At 45.6% G+C, this 25757-nt stretch overlaps 1 protein-coding gene across 1 annotated transcript in view; it reads right to left on the bottom strand.

Moving 5' to 3' along the window:
* LMBR1 (limb development membrane protein 1) overlaps window positions 1-3334 on the bottom strand; it is a 387912-nt gene extending 384578 nt beyond the window's left edge. The window contains exon 1 of the mRNA XM_082259842.1: window positions 3098-3334. Within this exon, the coding sequence (XP_082115968.1) occupies window positions 3098-3160 (63 nt within the window). The 5' untranslated portion in view covers window positions 3161-3334. The remainder of the gene's footprint in view (window positions 1-3097) is intronic.
* Between the last annotated feature and the right edge of the window lie 22423 nt (window positions 3335-25757).

The raw sequence follows: 25757 nt of genomic DNA, 5'->3' as shown, positions 1-25757 counted from the left end.
TGGTGATCAATGTGTCCTGTGTTGCAGTGAATGTAGAGTGAATACACTGGTGATCAATGTGTCCTGTGTTGCAGTGAATGTAGAGTGAATACACTGGTGATCAATGTGTCCTGTGTTGCAGTGAATGTAGGGTGAATACACTGGTGATCAATGTGTCCTGTGTTGCAGTGAATGTAGGGTGAATACACTGGTGATCAATGTGTCCCGTGTTGCAGTGAATGTAGGGTGAATACACTGGTGATCAATGTGTCCCGTGTTGCAGTGAATGTAGGGTGAATACACTGGTGATCAATGTGTCCCGTGTTGCAGTGAATGTAGGGTGAATACACTGGTGATCAATGTGTCCCGTGTTGCAGTGAATGTAGGGTGAATACACTGGTGATCAATGTGTCCTGTGTTGCAGTGAATGTAGGGTGAATACACTGGTGATCAATGTGTCCTGTGTTGCAGTGAATGTAGGGTGAATACACTGGTGATCAATGTGTCCTGTGTTGCAGTGAATGTAGGGTGAATACACTGGTGATCAATGTGTCCTGTGTTGCAGTGAATGTAGGGTGAATACACTGGTGATCAATGTGTCCTGTGTTGCAGTGAATGTAGGGTGAATACACTGGTGATCAATGTGTCCTGTGTTGCAGTGAATGTAGGGTGAATACACTGGTGATCAATGTGTCCTGTGTTGCAGTGAATGTAGGGTGAATACACTGGTGATCAATGTGTCCTGTGTTGCAGTGAATGTAGGGTGAATACACTGGTGATCAATGTGTCCTGTGTTGCAGTGAATGTAGGGTGAATACACTGGTGATCAATGTGTCCTGTGTTGCAGTGAATGTAGGGTGAATACACTGGTGATCAATGTGTCCTGTGTTGCAGTGAATGTAGGGTGAATACACTGGTGATCAATGTGTCCTGTGTTGCAGTGAATGTCGAGTGAATACACTGGTGATCAATGTGTCCTGTGTTGCAGTGAATGTAGAGTGAATACACTGGTGATCAATGTGTCCTGTGTTGCAGTGAATGTAGGGTGAATACACTGGTGATCAATGTGTCCTGTGTTGCAGTGAATGTAGGGTGAATACACTGGTGATCAATGTGTCCTGTGTTGCAGTGAATGTAGGGTGAATACACTGGTGATCAATGTGTCCTGTGTTGCAGTGAATGTAGGGTGAATACACTGGTGATCAATGTGTCCTGTGTTGCAGTGAATGTAGGGTGAATACACTGGTGATCAATGTGTCCCGTGTTGCAGTGAATGTAGAGTGAATACACTGGTGATCAATGTGTCCCGTGTTGCAGTGAATGTAGGGTGAATACACTGGTGATCAATGTGTCCCGTGTTGCAGTGAATGTAGGGTGAATACACTGGTGATCAATGTGTCCCGTGTTGCAGTGAATGTAGGGTGAATACACTGGTGATCAATGTGTCCCGTGTTGCAGTGAATGTAGGGTGAATACACTGGTGATCAATGTGTCCCGTGTTGCAGTGAATGTAGGGTGAATACACTGGTGATCAATGTGTCCCGTGTTGCAGTGAATGTAGGGTGAATACACTGGTGATCAATGTGTCCCGTGTTGCAGTGAATGTAGGGTGAATACACTGGTGATCAATGTGTCCCGTGTTGCAGTGAATGTAGGGTGAATACACTGGTGATCAATGTGTCCTGTGTTTCAGTGAATGTAGGGTGAATACACTGGTGATCAATGTGTCCTGTGTTGCAGTGAATGTAGGGTGAATACACTGGTGATCAATGTGTCCTGTGTTGCAGTGAATGTAGGGTGAATACACTGGTGATCAATGTGTCCTGTGTTGCAGTGAATGTAGGGTGAATACACTGGTGATCAATGTGTCCTGTGTTGCAGTGAATGTAGGGTGAATACACTGGTGATCAATGTGTCCTGTGTTGCAGTGAATGTAGGGTGAATACACTGGTGATCAATGTGTCCTGTGTTGCAGTGAATGTAGGGTGAATACACTGGTGATCAATGTGTCCTGTGTTGCAGTGAATGTAGGGTGAATACACTGGTGATCAATGTGTCCTGTGTTGCAGTGAATGTAGGGTGAATACACTGGTGATCAATGTGTCCTGTGTTGCAGTGAATGTAGGGTGAATACACTGGTGATCAATGTGTCCTGTGTTGCAGTGAATGTAGAGTGAATACACTGGTGATCAATGTGTCCTGTGTTGCAGTGAATGTAGAGTGAATACACTGGTGATCAATGTGTCCTGTGTTGCAGTGAATGTAGGGTGAATACACTGGTGATCAATGTGTCCTGTGTTGCAGTGAATGTAGAGTGAATACACTGGTGATCAATGTGTCCTGTGTTGCAGTGAATGTAGAGTGAATACACTGGTGATCAATGTGTCCTGTGTTGCAGTGAATGTAGGGTGAATACACTGGTGATCAATGTGTCCTGTGTTGCAGTGAATGTAGGGTGAATACACTGGTGATCAATGTGTCCTGTGTTGCAGTGAATGTAGGGTGAATACACTGGTGATCAATGTGTCCTGTGTTGCAGTGAATGTAGGGTGAATACACTGGTGATCAATGTGTCCTGTGTTGCAGTGAATGTAGGGTGAATACACTGGTGATCAATGTGTCCTGTGTTGCAGTGAATGTAGAGTGAATACACTGGTGATCAATGTGTCCTGTGTTGCAGTGAATGTAGAGTGAATACACTGGTGATCAATGTGTCCTGTGTTGCAGTGAATGTAGGGTGAATACACTGGTGATCAATGTGTCCTGTGTTGCAGTGAATGTAGAGTGAATACACTGGTGATCAATGTGTCCTGTGTTGCAGTGAATGTAGAGTGAATACACTGGTGATCAATGTGTCCTGTGTTGCAGTGAATGTAGGGTGAATACACTGGTGATCAATGTGTCCTGTGTTGCAGTGAATGTAGGGTGAATACACTGGTGATCAATGTGTCCTGTATTATAGGGGAGCAACACAATGATTGAACACACACAGGGCCCCTCCCCCTGTCAATGATTACTATGGGGTGTGAGTCTGGCTGAGTGTCCCCATGGTGAGTGTGATGACAGGGGACACGGCAAGGCAGTGAGGAGGAGGGGGATGTGTCAGGTTAATACTTACAATGCATTCTCTAACTTGGCTGTGAAAGTTCTGCTCTCTGATGGTCACTTCGTCCTCGTCCATCCTTCATATTGCTGGAGCCCACCATGGACTATGGCTGCTGCTGGTGACCCCGAAGAGCATCCTCCCCCGTCAGGGAACACAGGGAGGCACAACAATAACAAAGACTCCTCCCCCCGGGCTCCGCACCACTCCTTCCTTCCCCACAGACACGGCTCCGGCCAAAACACTGGCACACACGCGGCCTGCTCGTAACGCGCCCGCTGATTGGTCCGGAGGCAGGGCAACACTGGGTCGTCGCCTCTGTTCTGCCTCCTGATTGGCTGAGCTCTCTGTTTCGTTTCCCGCCTCCTCCTTTCCTGTCAGTCAGTGTGTACTGCAGTGAAGGACGGGGCGGCCAATGACTGCTGTGCTAGAGCCACACGTGATCAGAACCTGGCTGTCCTTGTGTCACACACGCAGAATTGAAAGTTCGTGTGGTTATCGGAGTCCTCCAAAACTATATTACTACACATAACATTGCCCGGAGGACTTATATACAGCAATGTAAACTCATTCACTAATATATCAGAGAAGCGTAAAGTTGCACTAAAGGCATATTCCATCTTTAATTAATAAAATAATACATGAGCCCATAATGGAAAAAAAATGTGCATTTATTAATGTTTTCAGTTGAAGCCTGCAGAGCATTGCAACCATGACCGCTGCATGGCAGACGCCTGCAGAGCATTGCAACCATAACCAGTACATGACTGGCACCTGCAGAGCATTGCAACTATAACCAGTACAGGACAGACACCTTCAGAGCATTGAAACCATAACTAGTACATGACAGGTGACTGCAGAGCATTGCAACCATGACCAGTGCATGACAGACGCCTGCAGATCATTGCAACCATAACCAGTACATGACTGGCACCTGCAGAGCATTGCAACTATAACCAGTACAGGACAGACACCTTCAGAGCATTGAAACCATAACTAGTTCATGACAGGTACCTGCAGAGCATTGCAACCAAGACTATACCCAATACAAGACAGGTGCCTGTAGCATTGCAACCATGACTGGTACATGACAGGCACCTGCAGAGCATCGCAACCATGACCAGTGCATGACAGGTGTCTGCAGAGCATTGCAACCATGATGACATGGTTGTGTACTCCTTCTATCCGGGGTTTGCCCCAAGGTAATATTTTATTTTACAAACAACAATTTTTCAATAAAGAGAATTAAAAAAATAAAATAAGAGAAGGTACATGGACATGTATAAATGAAGTCAGGCCAGAACACCCTTCAGATGGGTAAACAGAGAAAGACCAAGGCTCAGAGCACAACCTCTCCTAGCATAGAAGATGATCAAATCATATACAGTCAGGTCTATAAATATTGGGACATTGACACAATTCTAATCTTTTTGGCTCTATACACCACCACAATGGATTTGAAATGAAACAAACAAGATGTGCTTTAACTGCAGAATTTCAGCTTTAATTTGAGGGCATTTACATCCAAATCAGGTGAACGGTGTAGGAATTACAACAGTTTGTATATGTGCCTCCCACTTTTTAAGGGACCAAAAGTAATGGGACAGATTAACAATCATAAATCAAACTTTCACATTTTAATACTTGGTTGCAAATCTTTTGCAGTCAATTACAGCCTGAAGTCTGGAACGCATAGACATCACCAGACGCTGGGTTTCATCCCTGGTGATGCTCTGCCAGGCCTCTACTGCAACTGTCTTCAGTTCCTGCTTGTTCTTGGGGCATTTTCCCTTCAGCAAGTGAAATGCATGCTCAATCAGATTCAGGTCAGGTGATTGACTTGGCCATTGCATAACATTCCACTTTTTTCCCTTAAAAAACTCTTTGGTTGCTTTCGCAGTATGCATCGGGTCATTGTCCATCTGCACTGTGAAGCGCTGCCCAATGAGTTCTGAAGCATTTGGCTGAATATGAGCAGATAATACTGCCTGAAACACTTCAGAATCCATCCTGCTGCTTTTGTCAGCAGTCACATCATCAATAAATACAAGAGAACCAGTTCCATTGGCAGCCATACATGCCCACGCCATGACACTACCACCACCATGCTTCACTGATGAGGTGGTATGCTTTGGATCATGAGCAGTTCCTTTCCTTCTCCATACTCTTCTCTTCCCATCACTCTGGTACAAGTTGATCTTGGTCTCATCTGTCCATAGGATGTTGTTCCAGAACTGTGAAGGCTTTTTTAGATGTTTGGCAGACTCTAATCTGGCCTTCCTGTTTTTGAGGCTCACCAATGGTTTACATCTTGTGGTGAACCCTCTGTATTCACTCTGGTGAAGTCTTCTATTGATTGCTGACTTTGACACACATACACCTACCTCCTGGAGAGTGTTCTTGATCTGGTCAACTGTTGTGAAGGGTGTTTTCTTCACCAGGGAAAGAATTCTTCGGTCATCCACCACAGTTGTTTTCCGTGGTCTTCCGGGTCTTTTGGTGTTGCTGATCTCACCGGAGTGTTCTTTCTTTTTAAGGATGTTCCAAACAGTTGATTTGGCCACACCTAATGTTTTTGCTATCTCTCTGATGGGTTTGTTTTGTTTCTTCAGCCTAATGATGGCTTGCTTCACTGATATTGACAGCTCTTTGAATCTCATATTGAGAGTTGACAGCAACAGATTCCAAATGCAAATAGCACACTTGAAATTAACTCTGGACCTTTTATCTGCTCCTTGTAAATGGGATAATGAGGGAATAACACACACCTGGCCATGGAACAGCTGAGCAGCCAATTGTCCCATTACTTTTGGTCCCTTAAAAAGTAGGAGGCACATATACAAACTGTTGTAATTCCTACACCTTTCACCTGATTTGGATGTAAATACCCTCAAATTAAAGCTGAAAGTCTGCAGTTAAAGCACATCTTGTTTGTTTCATTTCAAATCCATTGTGGTGGTGTATAGAGCCAAAAAGATTAGAATTATGTCGATGTCCCAATATTTATGGACCTGACTATATATATATATATATATATACACTACTCAAAAAATATCAAGGAACACTTTTAATCAGAGTATAGCATCAAGTCAATTAAACTCCTGATATTGATCCGGTCAGTTAAGTAGCAGAGGGGGTTATTAATCAGTTTCAGCTGCTTTGGTGTTAATGAAATTAGCAACAGGTGCACTAGATGGGCAACAATGAGATGACTTCCAAAACAGGAATGGTTTTTCAGGTGAAGGCCACTGACATTTTTTTTGCCTACCCTTCTTTTCTCACTGTTCTTCACTAGTTTTGTATTTGGCTAGGGTCAGTGTCACTACTTGTTGCATAAGGCGATACCTGGACCCTATAGAGGTCACACAGGCAGTCCAACTCCTCCAGGATGGCACATCAATACGTGCCATTGCCAGAAGGTTTGCTGTGTCTCAAGAGCATGGAGGAGATTCCAGGAGACCGGCAGTTACTCTAGGAGAGCTGGACAGGGCCATAGAAGGTCCTCAGGGCCGGCGTTAGGGGGGGGGCAAACTGGGCAACTGCCCAGGGCCCCGAATGTCCAGGGGCCCCGGGTCACTGTCAGCAGCGGGCTCCAGGGGCGGACTGTGCGGTCGCCGGTCGGGCACTTCGGACGGGAACCCGCCGCCCAGTACAGCACTGATTCACCCGATGTTGTCTCAGAGACAACATCGGGCTATCTGGAACTGCCGCTCGGCGACCAGCTCTATGGAAGTGGGAGGAGGGGAGGGGCCCTGCGGTCGCCGCTATAGAACTAGGAGGCGGGGCCCGGCCGCCAGTTCTATATTGAAGTGGGAGGAGGGGAGGGGCCCGGCGGCTGTCTCTACTGAAGTGGGAGGAGGGAAGGGACCCTGCGGCCAATGGCATTGAAGTGGGAGGAGGGGAGGGACCCGGCGGTGTACTGCAGCGGCCGTGCTATGGAAGTGGGAGGAGGAGCCCGGTGGCCAGCGCTGCATCTGTGGGAGGAGGGGCCCGGCGGCGCTGCCTTTCTATGGTGTCCTCATAAGTACTGGGGACAGAGGTCAGTGAGTAGATAATAGGCAAGCCCAGCTAACTACCACATCCACTGACACCCCCACCAACATGTGATCTCCCCTAAATTCACTATAGTGGTGAACTTGGGGGAGATCACATATTGGTGGGGGTGTCAGTGGTGAATTGTGTGGTGGGGGGACAACGACACAGCAGTGGTGAACTTGGGGGACATCACATATTGGTGGTGGTGTGGGGGGGTTATGACACAGCAGTGGGGAATTTGGGGGACATGATCACATATTGGTGGGGGTGTCAGTGGTGGTGTAGGGGTGGGAATGACACAGCAGTGGTGAATTTTGTAGGGAAATCACATATTGGTAGGGGGTCTGTGGCACAAACCCCCTACCAATATGTGATTTCCCCACAAAATTCACCACCGCTGTGTCATTCCCCCCCCCCCCTTACCACCACTGACACCCCCACCAATATGTAATCTCACCAAATTCACCACTGCTGTGTCACTCGGAGGGAATGACACAGTAGTGGTGAATTTGGTGAGGAGATCAGTGGTGAGATCAATTGTGTGCGGGGGGGGGGGGGGGGTATGATACAGTGGCGGTGTAGCCCCCCCCAAAACCACACAATTCACCACTGACACCCCCACCCTAATATGTGATCCCCCCACCAAATTCACCACACCTTCCCGTCCGCCGCCAGAGAAGAGGCAGCGGGCAGCGCCGACCGAGTCGCAGTGCCATGGAGGAGGAAGAAGTCGACTCCCGAGCAGCACGGTCGCCAGGGAGTCGGGACGGTGACGGGCAGCGCGCATGCAGGTCGAGATGAAGACTCGGAGGGAGAAGACGTCCGACCGAGTCCCGAGCAGCACGCCAGGCACGGTGACGGCGGTGGCACCAGAGGTAAGTGAAGTCCTCCGGGGGGGGGGGGGTCACGCATTGATGGGGACATGCTGGACACTGCATTGATGGGGGACATGCTGGTCAGGTCACTGTGCATTGATGGGGGACATGCTGGTCACTGTGCATTGATGGGGGACATGCTGGTCAGGTCACGGTGCATTGAATGGGGACATGCTGGTCAGCTCACTGTGCATTGAATGGGGACATTCTGGACACTGTGCATTGATGGGGGACGTGCTGGACACTGTGCATTGATGGGGGACATGCTGGACACTGTGCATTGATGGGCGACATGCTGGTCACTGTGCATTGATGGGCGACATGCTGGTCACTGTGCATTGATGGGCGACATGCTGGACACTGTGCATTGATGGGGACATGCTGGACACTGTGCATTGATGGGCGACATGCTGGTCACTGTGCATTGATGGGCGACATGCTGGACACTGTGCATTGATGGGGAACATGCTGGACACTGTGCATTAATGGGGGACATGCTGGTCACTGTGCATTGGTGGGGGACATGCTGGTCACTGTGCATTGGTGGGGGACATGCTGGACACTGTGCATTGATGGGGGACATGCTGGACACTGTGCATTGATGGGGGACATGCTGGACACTGTGCATTGGTGGGGGACATGCTGGACACTGTGCATTGATGGGGGACATGCTGGACACTGTGCATTGGTGGGGGACATGCTGGTCACTGTGCATTGGTGGGGGACATGCTGGACACTGTGCATTGGTGGGGGACATGCTGGTCACTGTGCATTGGTGGGGGACATGCTGGACACTGTGCATTGATGGGGGACATGCTGGTCACTGTGAATTGAATGGGGACATGCTGGACACTGTGCATTGATGGAGGACATGCTGGACACTGTGCATTGATGGGGGACATGCTGGACACTGTGCATTGATGGGGGACATGCTGGACACTGTGCATTGATGGGGGACATGCTGGACACTGTGCATTGGTGGGGGACATGCTGGACACTGTGCATTGATGGGGGACATGCTGGTCACTGTGCATTGGTGGGGGACATGCTGGACACTGTGCATTGATGGGGGACATGCTGGACACTGTGCATTGATGGGGGACATGCCGGTCACTGTGCATTGGTGGGGGACATGCTGGACACTGTGCATTGATGGGGACATGCTGGACACTGTGCATTGAATGGGGACATGCTGGTCACTGTGCATTGATGGGCGACATGCTGGACACTGTGCATTGGTGGGGGGCATGCTGGACACTGTGCATTGATGGGGGACATGCTGGACACTGTGCATTGAATGGGGACATGCTGGACACTGTGCATTGATGGGCGACATGCTGGTCACTGTGCATTGAATGGGGACATGCTGGACACTGTGCATTGATGGGGGACATGCTGGACACTGTGCATTGATGGGGGACATGCTGGTCAGGTCACTGTGCATTAATGGGGGACACGCTGGACACTGTGCATTGAATGGGGACATGCTGGTCACTGTGCATTGAATGGGGACATGCTGGACACTGTGCATTGATGGGGGACATGCTGGACACTGTGCATTGATGGGGGACATGCTGGACACTGTGCATTGAATGGGGACATGCTGGACACTGTGCATTGATGGGGGACATGCTGGACACTGTGCATTGATGGGGGACATGCTGGACACTGTGCATTGGTGGGGGACATGCTGGACACTGTGCATTGAATGGGGACATGCTGGACACTGTGCATTGGTGGGGGACATGCTGGTCACTGTGCATTGATGGGGGACATGCTGGACACTGTGCATTGATGGGGGACATGCTGGACACTGTGCATTGGTGGGGGACATGCTGGACACTGTGCATTGATGGGGGACATGCTGGACACTGTGCATTGGTGGGGGACATGCTGGTCACTGTGCATTGGTGGGGGACATGCTGGACACTGTGCATTGGTGGGGGACATGCTGGTCACTGTGCATTGGTGGGGGACATGCTGGACACTGTGCATTGATGGGGGACATGCTGGTCACTGTGAATTGAATGGGGACATGCTGGACACTGTGCATTGATGGGGGACATGCTGGACACTGTGCATTGATGGGGGACATGCTGGACACTGTGCATTGATGGGGGACATGCTGGACACTGTGCATTGATGGGGGACATGCTGGACACTGTGCATTGGTGGGGGACATGCTGGACACTGTGCATTGATGGGGGACATGCTGGTCACTGTGCATTGGTGGGGGACATGCTGGACACTGTGCATTGATGGGGGACATGCTGGACACTGTGCATTGATGGGGGACATGCCGGTCACTGTGCATTGGTGGGGGACATGCTGGACACTGTGCATTGATGGGGACATGCTGGACACTGTGCATTGAATGGGGACATGCTGGTCACTGTGCATTGATGGGCGACATGCTGGACACTGTGCATTGGTGGGGGGCATGCTGGACACTGTGCATTGATGGGGGACATGCTGGACACTGTGCATTGAATGGGGACATGCTGGACACTGTGCATTGATGGGCGACATGCTGGTCACTGTGCATTGAATGGGGACATGCTGGACACTGTGCATTGATGGGGGACATGCTGGACACTGTGCATTGATGGGGGACATGCTGGTCAGGTCACTGTGCATTAATGGGGGACACGCTGGACACTGTGCATTGAATGGGGACATGCTGGTCACTGTGCATTGAATGGGGACATGCTGGACACTGTGCATTGATGGGGGACATGCTGGACACTGTGCATTGATGGGGGACATGCTGGACACTGTGCATTGAATGGGGACATGCTGGACACTGTGCATTGATGGGGGACATGCTGGACACTGTGCATTGATGGGGGACATGCTGGACACTGTGCATTGGTGGGGGACATGCTGGACACTGTGCATTGAATGGGGACATGCTGGACACTGTGCATTGGTGGGGGACATGCTGGTCACTGTGCATTGATGGGGGACATGCTGGACACTGTGCATTGATGGGGGACATGCTGGTCAGGTCACTGTGCATTAATGGGGGACACGCTGGACACTGTGCATTGAATGGGGACATGCTGGTCACTGTGCATTGAATGGGGACATGCTGGACACTGTGCATTGATGGGGGACATGCTGGACACTGTGCATTGATGGGGGACATGCTGGTCACTGTGCATTGGTGGGGGACATGCTGGTCACTGTGCATTGGTGGGGGACATGCTGGACACTGTGCATTGGTGGGGGACATGCTGGTCACTGTGCATTGGTGGGGGACATGCTGGACACTGTGCATTGATGGGGGACATGCTGGTCACTGTGAATTGAATGGGGACATGCTGGACACTGTGCATTGATGGGGGACATGCTGGACACTGTGCATTGATGGGGGACATGCTGGACACTGTGCATTGATGGGGGACATGCTGGACACTGTGCATTGGTGGGGGACATGCTGGACACTGTGCATTGATGGGGGACATGCTGGACACTGTGCATTGATGGGGGACATGCTGGTCACTGTGCATTGGTGGGGGACATGCTGGTCACTGTGCATTGGTGGGGGACATGCTGGACACTGTGCATTGATGGGGGACATGCTGGACACTGTGTATTGATGGGGGACATGCCGGTCACTGTGCATTGGTGGGGGACATGCTGGACACTGTGCATTGATGGGGACATGCTGGACACTGTGCATTGATGGGGACATGCTGGTCACTGTGCATTGATGGGCGACATGCTGGACACTGTGCATTGGTGGGGGGCATGCTGGACACTGTGCATTGATGGGGGACATGCTGGACACTGTGCATTGAATGGGGACATGCTGGACACTGTGCATTGATGGGCGACATGCTGGTCACTGTGCATTGAATGGGGACATGCTGGACACTGTGCATTGATGGGGGACATGCTGGTCAGGTCACTGTGCATTAATGGGGGACACGCTGGACACTGTGCATTGAATGGGGACATGCTGGTCACTGTGCATTGAATGGGGACATGCTGGACACTGTGCATTGATGGGGGACATGCTGGACACTGTGCATTGATGGGGGACATGCTGGACACTGTGCATTGGTGGGGGACATGCTGGACACTGTGCATTGAATGGGGACATGCTGGACACTGTGCATTGGTGGGGGACATGCTGGTCACTGTGCATTGATGGGGGACATGCTGGACACTGTGCATTGATGGGGGACATGCTGGTCAGGTCACTGTGCATTAATGGGGGACACGCTGGACACTGTGCATTGAATGGGGACATGCTGGTCACTGTGCATTGAATGGGGACATGCTGGACACTGTGCATTGATGGGGGACATGCTGGACACTGTGCATTGATGGGGGACATGCTGGACACTGTGCATTGGTGGGGGACATGCTGGACACTGTGCATTGAATGGGGGCATGCTGGACACTGTGCATTGATGGGGGACATGCTGGACACTGTGCATTGAATGGGGACATGCTGGACACTGTGCATTGATGGGCGACATGCTGGTCACTGTGCATTGAATGGGGACATGCTGGACACTGTGCATTGATGGGGGACATGCTGGTCAGGTCACTGTGCATTAATGGGGGACACGCTGGACACTGTGCATTGAATGGGGACATGCTGGTCACTGTGCATTGAATGGGGACATGCTGGACACTGTGCATTGATGGGGGACATGCTGGACACTGTGCATTGATGGGGGACATGCTGGACACTGTGCATTGGTGGGGGACATGCTGGACACTGTGCATTGAATGGGGACATGCTGGACACTGTGCATTGGTGGGGGACATGCTGGTCACTGTGCATTGATGGGGGACATGCTGGACACTGTGCATTGATGGGGGACATGCTGGTCAGGTCACTGTGCATTAATGGGGGACACGCTGGACACTGTGCATTGAATGGGGACATGCTGGTCACTGTGCATTGAATGGGGACATGCTGGACACTGTGCATTGATGGGGGACATGCTGGACACTGTGCATTGATGGGGGACATGCTGGACACTGTGCATTGGTGGGGGACATGCTGGACACTGTGCATTGAATGGTGACATGCTGGACACTGTGCATTGGTGGGGGACATGCTGGTCACTATGCATTGATGGGGGACATGCTGGTCACTGTGCATTGAATGGGGACATGCTGGTCACTGTGCATTGAATGGGGACATGCTGGACACTGTGCATTGATGGGGGACATGCTGGACACTGTGCATTGAATGGGGACATGCTGGACATTGTGCATTGGTGGGGGACATGCTGGACATTGTGCATTGGTGGGGGACATGCTGGAAACTGTGCATTGATGGGGGACATGCTGGACACTGTGCATTGATGGGGGACATGCTGGACCCTGTGCATTGATGGGGGACATGCTGGTCACTGTGCATTGATGGGGGACATGCTGGTCACTGTGCATTGATGGGGGACATGCTGGTCACTGTGCATTGATGGGGGACATGCTGGTCTTGAACCAACCTAATGATTGTTTGTTAAGTCACGCAATTTTTTACAGCGTTTTTTGCCACAAAGCAATGCCTATTACATTTTTCTGTTTGCGCCCCCCCACAAATTTTGAGCACCAGCCGCCACTGGTAATTCGTATGTGTCCTGGATTAAAGGGGTGAGGTAGTAACTCTACCCCACCTAGACCTGGCAATTTACTATTGTAATGCTCTGGTTTTGTATATGTATGATTTTTGTAAAGCACTGGTCTTGGTTTGTGAATTATTTATATTGCACTTGTTTATAAATTATTGCACTTTTGTTCCTTGTGTCTAAAGATTGTGTAGGGTGTCTGGAGGCGGGATGTGGGTGTGTCTGGAGGTGGGGAAAGGGTGTAACTGGAGGTGGGACATGGGTGGGGCCTGGAAGGGGGCCCTTGATTTATTTTGCCCGGGGGCCCTGAGGGTTCCCAGTCCGCCCCTGGCGGGCTCCATTTTACAAAGGGGCCACGTCACTGTCAGGAGCCCATAGCACCGATCTTACAGATTCCTAGCGCACCTGTAGAAGGACACGGCCCCTCTCTTCCCTTTCCCTTGCCGGTTGGTGCAATTGGGTGCCGCTCAGCATATCACCATATATGGGCCTATATTTTTGGTAGAATATAAAAAAATTTGGGGCCCCACTTTTAGGTTTGCCCAGGGCCACACTTTGTCTAAAACCGGCCCTGAAGGTCCTTAAAGCAGACCTTCTGTAATTTTTTTTTTATCTTTCATGCTATCAAATCTTCTGCCCTTGCTGTATTAGCTTTGGAAAGTAAAACATTTATTTAGTGGCTTTAAATACCTTATATTTTCTACTTCCTCTTTTTGTACTTGAAATCCACCTTGGCGGGTGGCGTGCTATAGAGCACTATTAGCGCGGAATCCTGGGATAGAATCCTTAAGTATAGTTTTTTTTTTTTTTTTCTCTCACTCTCGTAAGAGTTTGCAAGCTGAGGAGGGGGGGGGGGTAGGGAGAGGGGAGGAGGGCTGAGGAAGTCACAGGAAAGCACGTAGGCTGGAGGGGCCGGATGAGGGCGGAGGTAGAAGTACAATGCCTCCCGGTTGCGCATGCGCAGTATGCAGAACGCTTCGGATCAGATGTGTACTGGTTACTATAGCAGCGGCAGAAAACTGGCTCTGCTATATCAGCATGTAAACAAAGGGCTGCGCTGCTATAGTAACCGGAACACATATGATTATTACTCCAAAAAGGTTGGCACATGTGAAAATATAGAAGACAATCTCCAATGGTGCAGTATCGACACGTTCAGGAGGCATAAAACCAGATCCCAACTTCAAATATTAAACTTAAAGTTTAAGCCATGATACATATGGCGTAACGCGTAGGTACCAAGCGGAGGGCAGGTTTGACATTTCTGATGTGACCTCTTTGATTGTTAAAGCTGTTTTTTCATTTATTAAATGTGAGTTTAATATTTGATGTTGGGATCTGGCTTTATATTATTAGTAAAAAAAATAAATAAAAAAAAACAATAAAAATGACATAAATCTTTCCCGTAGATAGTAGACGCAATAACTTTTATGCAAACCAATCTAAATACGCTAATTGCGATTTTTTTTTACCAAAAATATGTAGCAGAAAACAAATTGGCCTAAAATGTTTAAAAATTTTGATTTTTAAATTTTGTTTTTTTGGGAATGTTATATAGCAGAATGTGAAAAATATTGTTTTTTTTTTTTTTTCAGAATTGTCGCTATTTTTTTGTTTATAGCGCAAAAAATAAAAATCGCACAGGTGATCAAATAACACCAAAAGAAAGCTCTATTTGTGGGAAAAAAAGGATATCAATTTTATTTAGGTATATCGTCGCATGACCGCGCAATTGTCTGTTAAAGTAACGCAGTGCAGAATCGCAAAATATGGCCTGGTCATTAAGGGGGCAAATCCTTTCTGGTCCAGAAGTGGTTAAAGTGATGCAAAAGTCTTGTTTTTTTCTCTTTAAAAAAAAACAAACTTGTTAATCTTATGTTTCAATATCTCTTTTATTGTAATTTTCCACATAACAAAATAACATACAAACAAGAAAAAAAACACAAACCAGTAACAAAATCAGAAGCGACAATATTACAGTAAATTTGTCAATTATAACATTATACTAAATAAAAAAAGGAAGAAAAAAGAAAAGAAACAGACAGAAAGGGGATAAGCACCTTCCTTCCAGTATGGTTTTGATCCCCACTCAAGAGATTGCCATATTTAGAATACCCTTTATGTCAACTCTCTCTTCACTTAGCCTCAGTTTTGTGGAGAGAAGTAAAACAAGTTTCATAGTACTTATCAATGCTTATGTTGACCCAAATACAATATCTCTACTCCAATGTTACTGTACATCTCACATTATTTAGCCATGGTTTCCATCTAACTTCCAATATTTTCTTTGTTGAACCTATGGTGGCCATAATTTTTTCCATCTGACATTGTTGATTTAATAATTCAACCGCATCAGATGGAGTTGGTACTTCCTGGGAGTTCCATCTTCTAGTAATTAAAAGTTTTGCCGCTAATAGGAGATGTATAATTACTACTCGGAACTTTGGGGGGATCTCATACATATTTAAGTGAAGGGTCACCATTTCAGGGCTTGAGGTTATATTTTTTCCCACAAGTTCTGACGCCAGGGAGAATATTCTGTTCCAGAATGCTCTAATCGATTTACAGTCCCAAGTTATATGAAATAACGATCCTTGCTCACCACATTCTCTCCAACATAATGCTGACGTTGAGGAATAAAATTTGGACAGCTTAGTGGGAGTCAGATACCAAAAATTCAACATTTTCTGGTATAGTTCCCAATGGTTGATACATTTTGATGAGATGTATGTAACATCAAAGGCTTTCAACCAGCTAATTTCGGAGAAGGCTTTCCCTAGTACTCTCTCCCATTTCAAAACGGTAGTGGATTTAGAATAGTTATTATGTTTATTCAATATATCATAAATAATTGAAATACTGTTAGTGGTAGTCATCGGTTCTTGATACAACTTATATATAGAAGTTGGTAGTTTGAGATATAAGGTAAGATTATTCTTCTGTAAAAACGAACGTATTTGATAGTAACTCATTAATGCTGATGACGGTATTTTATACCGGTGTGCCAAGTACTCAAATGAATAAATACCTGTGTCGTTATACAAATCTTTCAAACTGTCAACACCACTTCTTAGCCACAGATTTATATCAAGGTTAGGGATGAAACACGAAAGAACTGCAAATGGAGTGGAGAATTCAGACATCATCCCATATTCTAATGGTTTTCGAAAAATTTCTGCCCATCTTGTTAGGGCTGTTTGAACCGTTATAGATTGTGTACTAGGCACATCGGCTCCCATCATTACAGCCAACATTACAGCTCTAAGATTCTCCTGTTTACAATCATTCATCTCTAATCTCACCCATCTTTTATGCTGCTCAGGAGACCACCAATACTTCAGTTGATCAAGTACAGATGCTTTATAATATGCGAGAACCGAGGGGTCTCCCATCCCTCCGTGCTTCCTATGTCTCCTCATAATAAGGGATGAACATCGGGGTGGTTTCCCTTGCCATATAATTTGATTGAAATGCTTTTGAACCGAGGTGCAATATTGAGGTGGAAGGGTGATTGATAATGTACGGAACAGGTAAAGTAGTTTAGGTAAAATAATCATTTTTAACGTGGCTACTCTTCCTGCTATGGTCAAATCCTGAATTTTTAAATCCCTAACTTGTAGTAATAGGTTATCCAAAAACGGTCTATAATTATGATCGTAAAGTTGGGAAGTATGTGGGGTTAAAATAATCCCCAAAAATGGTATACATGGAGACCATGCAAATGAAAATTTCGCAGTTATCCGTTTCTGTATCAAAGTGGTAATATTAATACCCATGATTTGTGATTTTGTAATATTTAATTTATAAAATGACACTGCGCTAAATTCATTTATCATTTTCTCAACCTCTATCAAAGAAGAGAGTGGGTTTGTGATGATTAACATAACATCATCAGCGAACAAGCTGATCTTGTGTTCTGCTTCAGCGACCTTCCACCCAGCTATATCCCCGCGTTGTCCCTGATGCTCTGAGCGAAAGGTTCCATAACCAACGCGCAGACAACTGGTGAAAGGGGACATCCCTGCCTCGTCCCATTGGTTATCCCAATGGGTTTAGATAACATTCCAGATAAAGATACATTCGCTGTTGGCACAGAATAAAGAGCCATTATATTTTTTTTCAACCATCCCTCTATCCCAAACTTACCCAAAACTGCTTCCAGGTAGCCCCAGTGGATCCTGTCGAACGCCTTCTCCGCATCCAAAGATAGGAGCAGCGAAGGCGTCCGACAGGATCCCATCCGCGCCAGCAAATTCACAATTTTTCTAGTACCATCAGGGGCCTGTCTCCCTGGCACGAACCCTACCTGGTCCGCATGTACCAAGTGTGGTAGAAACTCCTGTAATCTGTTCGCCAACAGTTTCGCAAAGATCTTTATATCTGTGTTTAATAAGGCGATAGGCCTATAAGATGAGGGATCTTTGGGATCTTTTTTTTGCTTGGGGATTGTAACAATTAATGCCTTCAGCATTTCCGACGGGAATGTACCAGTAGTGGCTGCCAATTCAAATACTGATTTTAGCTGGGGGGCTACTTCTGTGGACAAACTCTTATAAAATTCATTAGAGAAACCATCTTCTACTGGTGATTTCTGATTAGGGAGTTTATTAATGACCAAACTAATCTCCTGAATGGAAAATGGCTCGGAAATTGAACTCAATTGGTCTTCTGTAAGTTTAGGTAGGGAAATCTGTGCCAAATAATTTGAAATTATCTCTATAGTTGGTTGGGGTACTTGTTAATCTTACCTGCTCTGTGCAGTGGTTTTGCACAGAGCAGCCTGGATCCTCCTCTTTTCGGGTCCCTCGCCAGCGCTCCTGGCCCCCCCTTCTGTTGAGTGCTTCCACAGCAAGCTGCTGCTATGGGGGCACCTAAATCAAGCCACATCTCTGTGTGTCCATCTGCCCCCTCTCTCTCCTCATTGGCTAACTGACTTTGATTGACAGCAGCGGGAACCAATGGCGCCACTGCTGTGTCTCAACCACTCAAGAGGACGGCCAAGGCACTCATGCACCTCGCTGGATCGACATGGGGCTCAGGTAAGTATTAGGGGGGCTGAGGGGGGCTACAGCACAAAGAAGGTTTTTTTATCCTAATGCATAGAATGCATTAAGATAAAAAAAACTTCTGGCTTTAGAACCATTTTGTGGGCAAGCTTGTGGATGAATATAAGCGTAAAACAGAAAGCATTAATAGTGATTGTGCTTCTGTCGCAGAATCTGCTTTAAAAACAAAAAATAGGAAAAAAACAGTAACATGCAACAAAAAATGTGAATGATTTGTGTGCATGAAACAAGGTCATTTAAAAGCAGATTGCAGAATCTGGAAAGTTAGAATGCAAAAACAAACTAAACATGAAAACTAAAATGTGAAGGAAGAAACTGACTTTGCTTCAGATAATGAATATGTTTTTCAATCCAAACGTTGTACCGCATCTTTGCAGGCATGGTGTGTTGATTCAGGAGCTGCGAGTCGAATGACAAATGACAGAAATTTCTTTATTTATCCTGACCAGAGTAAAACAGAAAAAGTCACCACTGCTAATGGGCAAATAATGGAATCAGAAGGATAAGGAGATGCTTTTCTTTACTGTCCTATTTCCCAGAGTCTCACCAAAAAGATACCTGTGAAAAATGTTCTCTATATCCCTGCTCCTAAAACTAATCTTTTGTCAGTGAAGACGCTCACAAAACAAGACAATGTAGTGACCTTCCAAGGTGACAGTTGAGCCATCACAAAAGGGGATATCTTACTTTAAAAGGCTAAAATTATAGATGAACTGTATCAGCTGAACTGCAATGAGGTGGTTAATACTGCCAAGGAAGAAAAACATCAAAACTGCATTCACACATGGCACAGGCAACTTGGGCACAGAAGTCCTGACATAATAAAGAAAGTAACTGAGAATTGCTATGCAAGTGGAATAAAAATTACTCCATGTGATCAAACAATGAAATGTACCAGCTATGTAAAAGGAAAAATGACAAGAAAAGCCTTTTCAAAGCAGAGTAACAGCAGAGCTAAGAGATCATTCCGATTTTAAAAAGTCCAAGAAAGAAGAGGTATTTTCTCATTTTCATAGATGATTACTTCAGGTATTCTACACTATATCTGTTATACAACAAAAGTGAAGTTCCAGAGAAACCTGAACAGTATTTGGCTCAAGTTGGCGATAAACTTGGCAAAATACTGAATGTATTGCGCACAGACAATGGAACTGAATATACAGGTAATAACACTCAGGATAGTGTTAGATAGAGAAACGTCTATCACAGCTTTCCTGCTACACCACGCCTATCATGAAAGGGTACTATTGGCAGTGGAAACGTAAGGTGTACCGCTCCAAACGTACCGTACTAAACCGAACCGTACTGTACCACTCAGTGGAAACGAGGCAGACAGATAGTGGAGAGAAATCTCTTCAGCAGCAAAAAATAACCTGATAGGGTTATCCCTTCTCTGCTCTACCTAAAACTAAAAAAATGTTGGCAATATGTACATTTTAATGTCTGAAAATAACATAAAGTATTATAAAATGAAATTCCTGAATTTCTGTTTAATATCCCATTTAGAAATCTATTACATGGCAGATGAAAAGTTTTGTCGTGTATAGTATTCATAATTACAACACACTTATGTTTCCAAGGTCAGTTGGGTAAAAGCTTCAGGACCATATGGCATTTTAACTGATTCAACTTAGAACCCACCAGAATTATGCGTGTTTCAATTACCTTAAGTCCATGCAGGTTCGCAATAGGTAGGAAATACTGAAAGCAGATAAATCAAATTAATACTTGGAAAAATAGGCGCAAGATTTATTTTTAAATCATGGCTGTTTCATTCTAATTAAATTTAAATGTATTTTATACCTCTCAAGAGTGTTAATATAATAAGTGGTCCTCTTTGAAGCTTAATATCCTTGATCCCTGTCAATAATTATAGTGGGTGACTAATAAAGTCTGATGACCAGCGTTTTTTTTTAATCTATACATTCTTATGCTGTCTCATTAACTGTAATGAATGGATTGGCTCTCGTGCAGAATCAGCTGAAAGGCCCAATGTTAATCAAGGACGTGCAAAATAAGTTTCTGATCTTTTTTTCGACTTTGCCCATCACTCTAGTAACAGTCGCCATGGCAGATCCACGTTCTTTATTTATGGTTCCAGTCGGCTAAACTCTTCACTTCCTCCTATTTCATCTGTTCCCTTTATTTATTGCTGCAATGTATTTTTTATTGAAATTTCTTTCCTTTGGGTAAAGTCGAATTTTAAAAATACCAGCTTTGCAATGTTCTATTATCTTGGGACAGGAAGCTGCTGATTCCCTGATAAAGATCTGAAGGCTTCTCAGCTATATTAGATTTAACTCTGCAAGTCCTGTACCCTATTATTATTGTTATATAAAAGGTATAAAATTATGGAAATTAAAAACATGCTCTCCTAGGACTACTGACATTTAAAGGGAATGTACAATTTTTCAGAAAACATCAGGTGTATGTTTAAAATGTTTTTAAAATCTTTTAATGGGTTAAAACTAGGTTTGCACCAATACCTGTACCAGTGCCCATACTAATCATTAGCAAATGCTCTAATACATGAAACCGATACCTTTGTGGTGCATTTGAGCCCATACAAAATGAATGGGCTCAAATCGTCCTGCAAAGAATCCCATGTAACTTGAACAGGAATGCGGTAGGATTCCTGTCCAAATTGCATGCAGTTTTCCCCACCGCTCCTGTGTGAACCCAGACTTGTCATAGTGACTTCAGCCTAGGTTCACACAGGAGCGGTGCCAGAAACCACATGCGATTTGGACAGGAACTGCACCACATTCCTGTTCAAGTCTAAACGCAATATTCCCCACACACATGTACAAGAAATTGGCTTTTCAGTAGTGCTGGGTGCTGTAATGACCATTGGCTGGAAACTGTGGATGATCAAATGGAAGAAATGTCATCAGCACACCAAGGATTCCTCGAAAGGGTCCAAAGTCTTATTTTCGTGGTCAAATGATAAACATACAGCAACATTTCAGAGCCACGCAGGACCCCTTTACTTGCCTGACAAATGGGGCCCTGTGTGGCTTTGAAACGTTGCTGTATATTTATCATGTGACCACGAAAATAAGACTTTGGACCCTTTTGAAGAATTCTTGGTGTCAGTGGGAGGAATAGTGCCCCACCATTGGTATCAGTAAGAGGAATAGAGCCTCATGGTTGGCATTAAAGGGAGGAATAGTGCCCCATCATTAATGCAGTGGCAGGAATTATGCCCTACTGTTGGTATCAATAGGAAAAGTGGCAAAAGGGCTGCATCTGGACCATGAGCTGCAGTTTGAAGATCACTGATGTAGACCATAAAGATATATTGCACAAAAAGAAAGTTTAAACCCACAAGTGCTTATTCTTACTAGATTTTATAGTTTCTCTTTATACTGGAGAGGAGGGGGTGGCTGATAGCTTTATCTCCAGCTCAACCAATCAGAGGAAGCCTTGTAGTCATTTGTAAAATGCAAAGCCTTCCGTGAATGGCTGAGCATTTTGTTCCAGGAGAAGGACAGAAACTTCCAATTCCACTTCTGGAACAGTGGGATAGACCTTTATAGACCTTGCTTTGTGCACTGGTCCAAATAATTTGGTGGAGGGGGGATTATGATGTGGGGTTGTTTTTCAGGGGTTGGGCTTGGCCCCTTAGTTCCAGTGAAGGGAAGTCCTAAGGCGTCAGCAAACCAAGTAATTTTGGACAATTAGAGGCTCCCAAATTTGTGGGAACAGTTTGGGGATGGCCTCCTCCTGTTCCAACATGACTGCGCACCAGTGCATAAAGCAAGGTCCATAAAGACATGGATGAGCGAAATCATTGGTTGTTATGCCATTGATTCTTCCAAGTGGTGTTGGTCCTGGAACTATGCAGGTACCATCAGATAGTAGGTCAATTAGCAACAGTTTAATTAACTCCTAGCAACCTCTCGAGGAAACCTAGGGTTTTAGGGAACCCTGGATGAAAATGGCTGGTCTAAGGGCTCTTTCATACTTGCAGTGGAGTGTGGTGTCCTCTGAAGAGTGATCAGCATTTGGATTATTTTTTTCCAAGGGCATTTGACAGGCTGTAAAAAGTATTTATAGTGCCTGTCTGATTTAACCCTATAATACCACACTACTATGCTGCAATCACGTGCATTGTACAAAGTTGTGGCGCTACTTTATTGAACTCAATGGACAAATTTGACAAGTGGTACATGTCAAACCCTGCACCCTGGGTTATAAATTAGCAAAGCATTGTGGCTGCAGCATGTGAGTTCCAGGTATGGGGGCAACACATGACAACACCCCACCCTGATTCCCATAGTGGAGTGCTCACTGCCTGAGCAGCCAATCACATGGTGAGAAGAAACATACAAAATAAGGCTCAATTTCATTTAGCTAAAAATAACAGTCACTTTTTTTGACAATACTTATCCCGGTGTGTTAGCTTTGTAAATTGAGCCTCATGTCTTAGGCCTCATGCGCACGGACATTTTGATTTTGATTTAAGAAGGGATCTTGTGGACAGTAAGAATCCTGCATAAAGACTTTTTCCTGTACTGCATCTGAACTTACGGAGACATACACCCGCCTATGTCTGTGTCAGGTAAGATGTGTATTATTCTGTACCTGAACTTATGGGGATATACACCCGCCTATGTCTGTGTCAGGTAAGATGTGTATTATTCTGTACCTGAACTTATGGAGATATACACCCGCCTATGTCTGTGTCAGGTAAGATGTGTATTATTCTGTACCTGAACTTATGGGGATATACACCCTCCTATGTCTGTGTCAGGTAAGATGTGTATTATTCTGACCTGAACATATGGGGATATACACCCGCCTATGTCTGTGTCAGGTAAGATGTGTATTATTCTGACCTGAACATATGGGGATATACACCCGCCTATGTCTGTGTCAGGTAAGATGTGTATTATTCTGACCTGAACTTATGGGGATATACACCCGCCTATGTCTGTGTCAGGTAAGATGTGTATTATTCTGACCTGAACATATGGGGATATACACCCGCCTATGTCTGTGTCAGGTAAGATGTGTATTATTCTGACCTGAACTTATGGGGATATACACCCGCCTATGTCTGTGTCAGGTAAGATGTGTATTATTCTGACCTGAACATATGGGGATATACACCCGCCTATTTCTGTGTCATGTAAGATGTGTATTATTCTGTACCTGAACATATGGGGATATACACCCGCCTATGTCTGTGTCAGGTAAGATGTGTATTATTCTGTACCTGAACTTATGGGGATATACACCCGTCTATGTCTGTGTCAGGTAAGATGTGTATTATTCTGCACCTGAACTTATGGGGATATACACCCGCCTATGTCTGTGTCAGGTAAGATGTGTATTATTCTGACCTGAACTTATGGGGATATACACCCGGCTATGTCTGTGTCAGGTAAGATGTGTATTATTCTGTACCTGAACATATGGGGATATACACCCGCCTATGTCTGTGTCAGGTAAGATGTGTATTATTCTGTACCTGAACTTATGGGGATATACACCCGCCTATGTCTGTGTCAGGTAAAATGTGTATTATTCTGTACCTGAACTTATGGGGATATACACCCGCCTATGTCTGTGTCAGGTAAGATGTGTATTATTCTGTACCTGAACTTATGGGGATATACACCCGCCTATGTCTGTGTCATGTAAGATGTGTATTATTCTGTACCTGAACCTATGGGGATATACACCCGCCTATGTCCGTGTCATGTAAGATGTGTATTATTCTGTACCTGAACTTATGGGGATATACACCCGCCTATGTCTGTGTCAGGTAAGATGTGTATTATTCTGTACCTGAACCTATGGGGATATACACCCGCCTATGTCTGTGTCAGGTAAGATGTGTATTATTCTGTACCTGAACCTATGGGGATATACACCCGCCTATGTCTGTGTCATGTAAGATGTGTATTATTCTGTACCTGAACTTATGGGGATATACACCCGCCTATGTCTGTGTCAGGTAAGATGTGTATTATTCTGTACCTGAACCTATGGGGATATACACCCGCCTATGTCTGTGTCAGGTAAGATGTGTATTATTCTGTACCTGAACCTATTGGGATATACACCCGCCTATGTCTGTGTCAGGTAAGATGTGTATTATTCTGTACCTGAACTTATGGGGATATACACCCGCCTATGTCTGTGTCATGTAAGATGTGTATTATTCTGTACCTGAACCTATGGGGATATACACCCGCCTATGTCTGTGTCAGGTAAGATGTGTATTATTCTGTACCTGAACTTATGGGGATATACACCCGCCTATGTCTGTGTCATGTAAGATGTGTATTATTCTGTACCTGAACCTATGGGGATATACACCCGCCTATGTCCGTGTCAGGTAAGATGTGTATTATTCTGTACCTGAACCTATGGGGATATACACCCGCCTATGTCTGTGTCAGGTAAGATTAGAGATGTATAGAACTGTTCGCCGGCGAACAGTTCCCGGCGAACTTAGCATGTTCGCGTTCGCCGCTGCCGGCGAACATATGCGATGTTCGGTCCGCCCCCCATAAGACATCATTGAGGCAAACTTTGACCCTGAACTTTACAGTCAGCAGACACATTTCCAGCCAATCAGCGTACCTCCCTCCCACACCCTCCCACCTCCTATAAATAAGCAAAGGCAGCATCCATCTTAGATCATTCTGAAGCAGTGTGTGTAGTGAGAGTAGGGAGAGCTGCTGCTGCTGCTGCTGCTGTTAAGCTAGGGACAGTTAGTCAGTGTTCCTGGTCTTGCAGTGTTCTTGGTCCACTACTGCTGTAATATCAGCACCCCAAAAAGCCCTTCTAAGGGCTGGTATTTGTGTTTTTTTTTTTTTATATATATATATATACCTAGCGTCCCCAAAAGCCCTTTTAAGGGCTGGTAATTGAGTTGTTTCTTCATATATATATATATCTATATCTATCTAGTGTCCCCAAAAGCCCTTTTAAGGGCTGGTAATTGAGGATTTTTTTATTTATATATATACATATATATATATATATATAGTGTCCCCAAAAGCCCTTTTAAGGGCTGGTAAGGTAATAGATTTTTTTCTTTATATATATATATATATATATATATCTATTGTACACTGCAGTTGCCTGC

Source organism: Pelophylax lessonae (genome assembly GCF_965119305.1).
Source record: "Pelophylax lessonae genome assembly, chromosome: 5".
NCBI lineage: Eukaryota > Metazoa > Chordata > Amphibia > Anura > Ranidae > Pelophylax > Pelophylax lessonae.
This window is presented reverse-complemented; position numbering and strand designations above follow the sequence as displayed.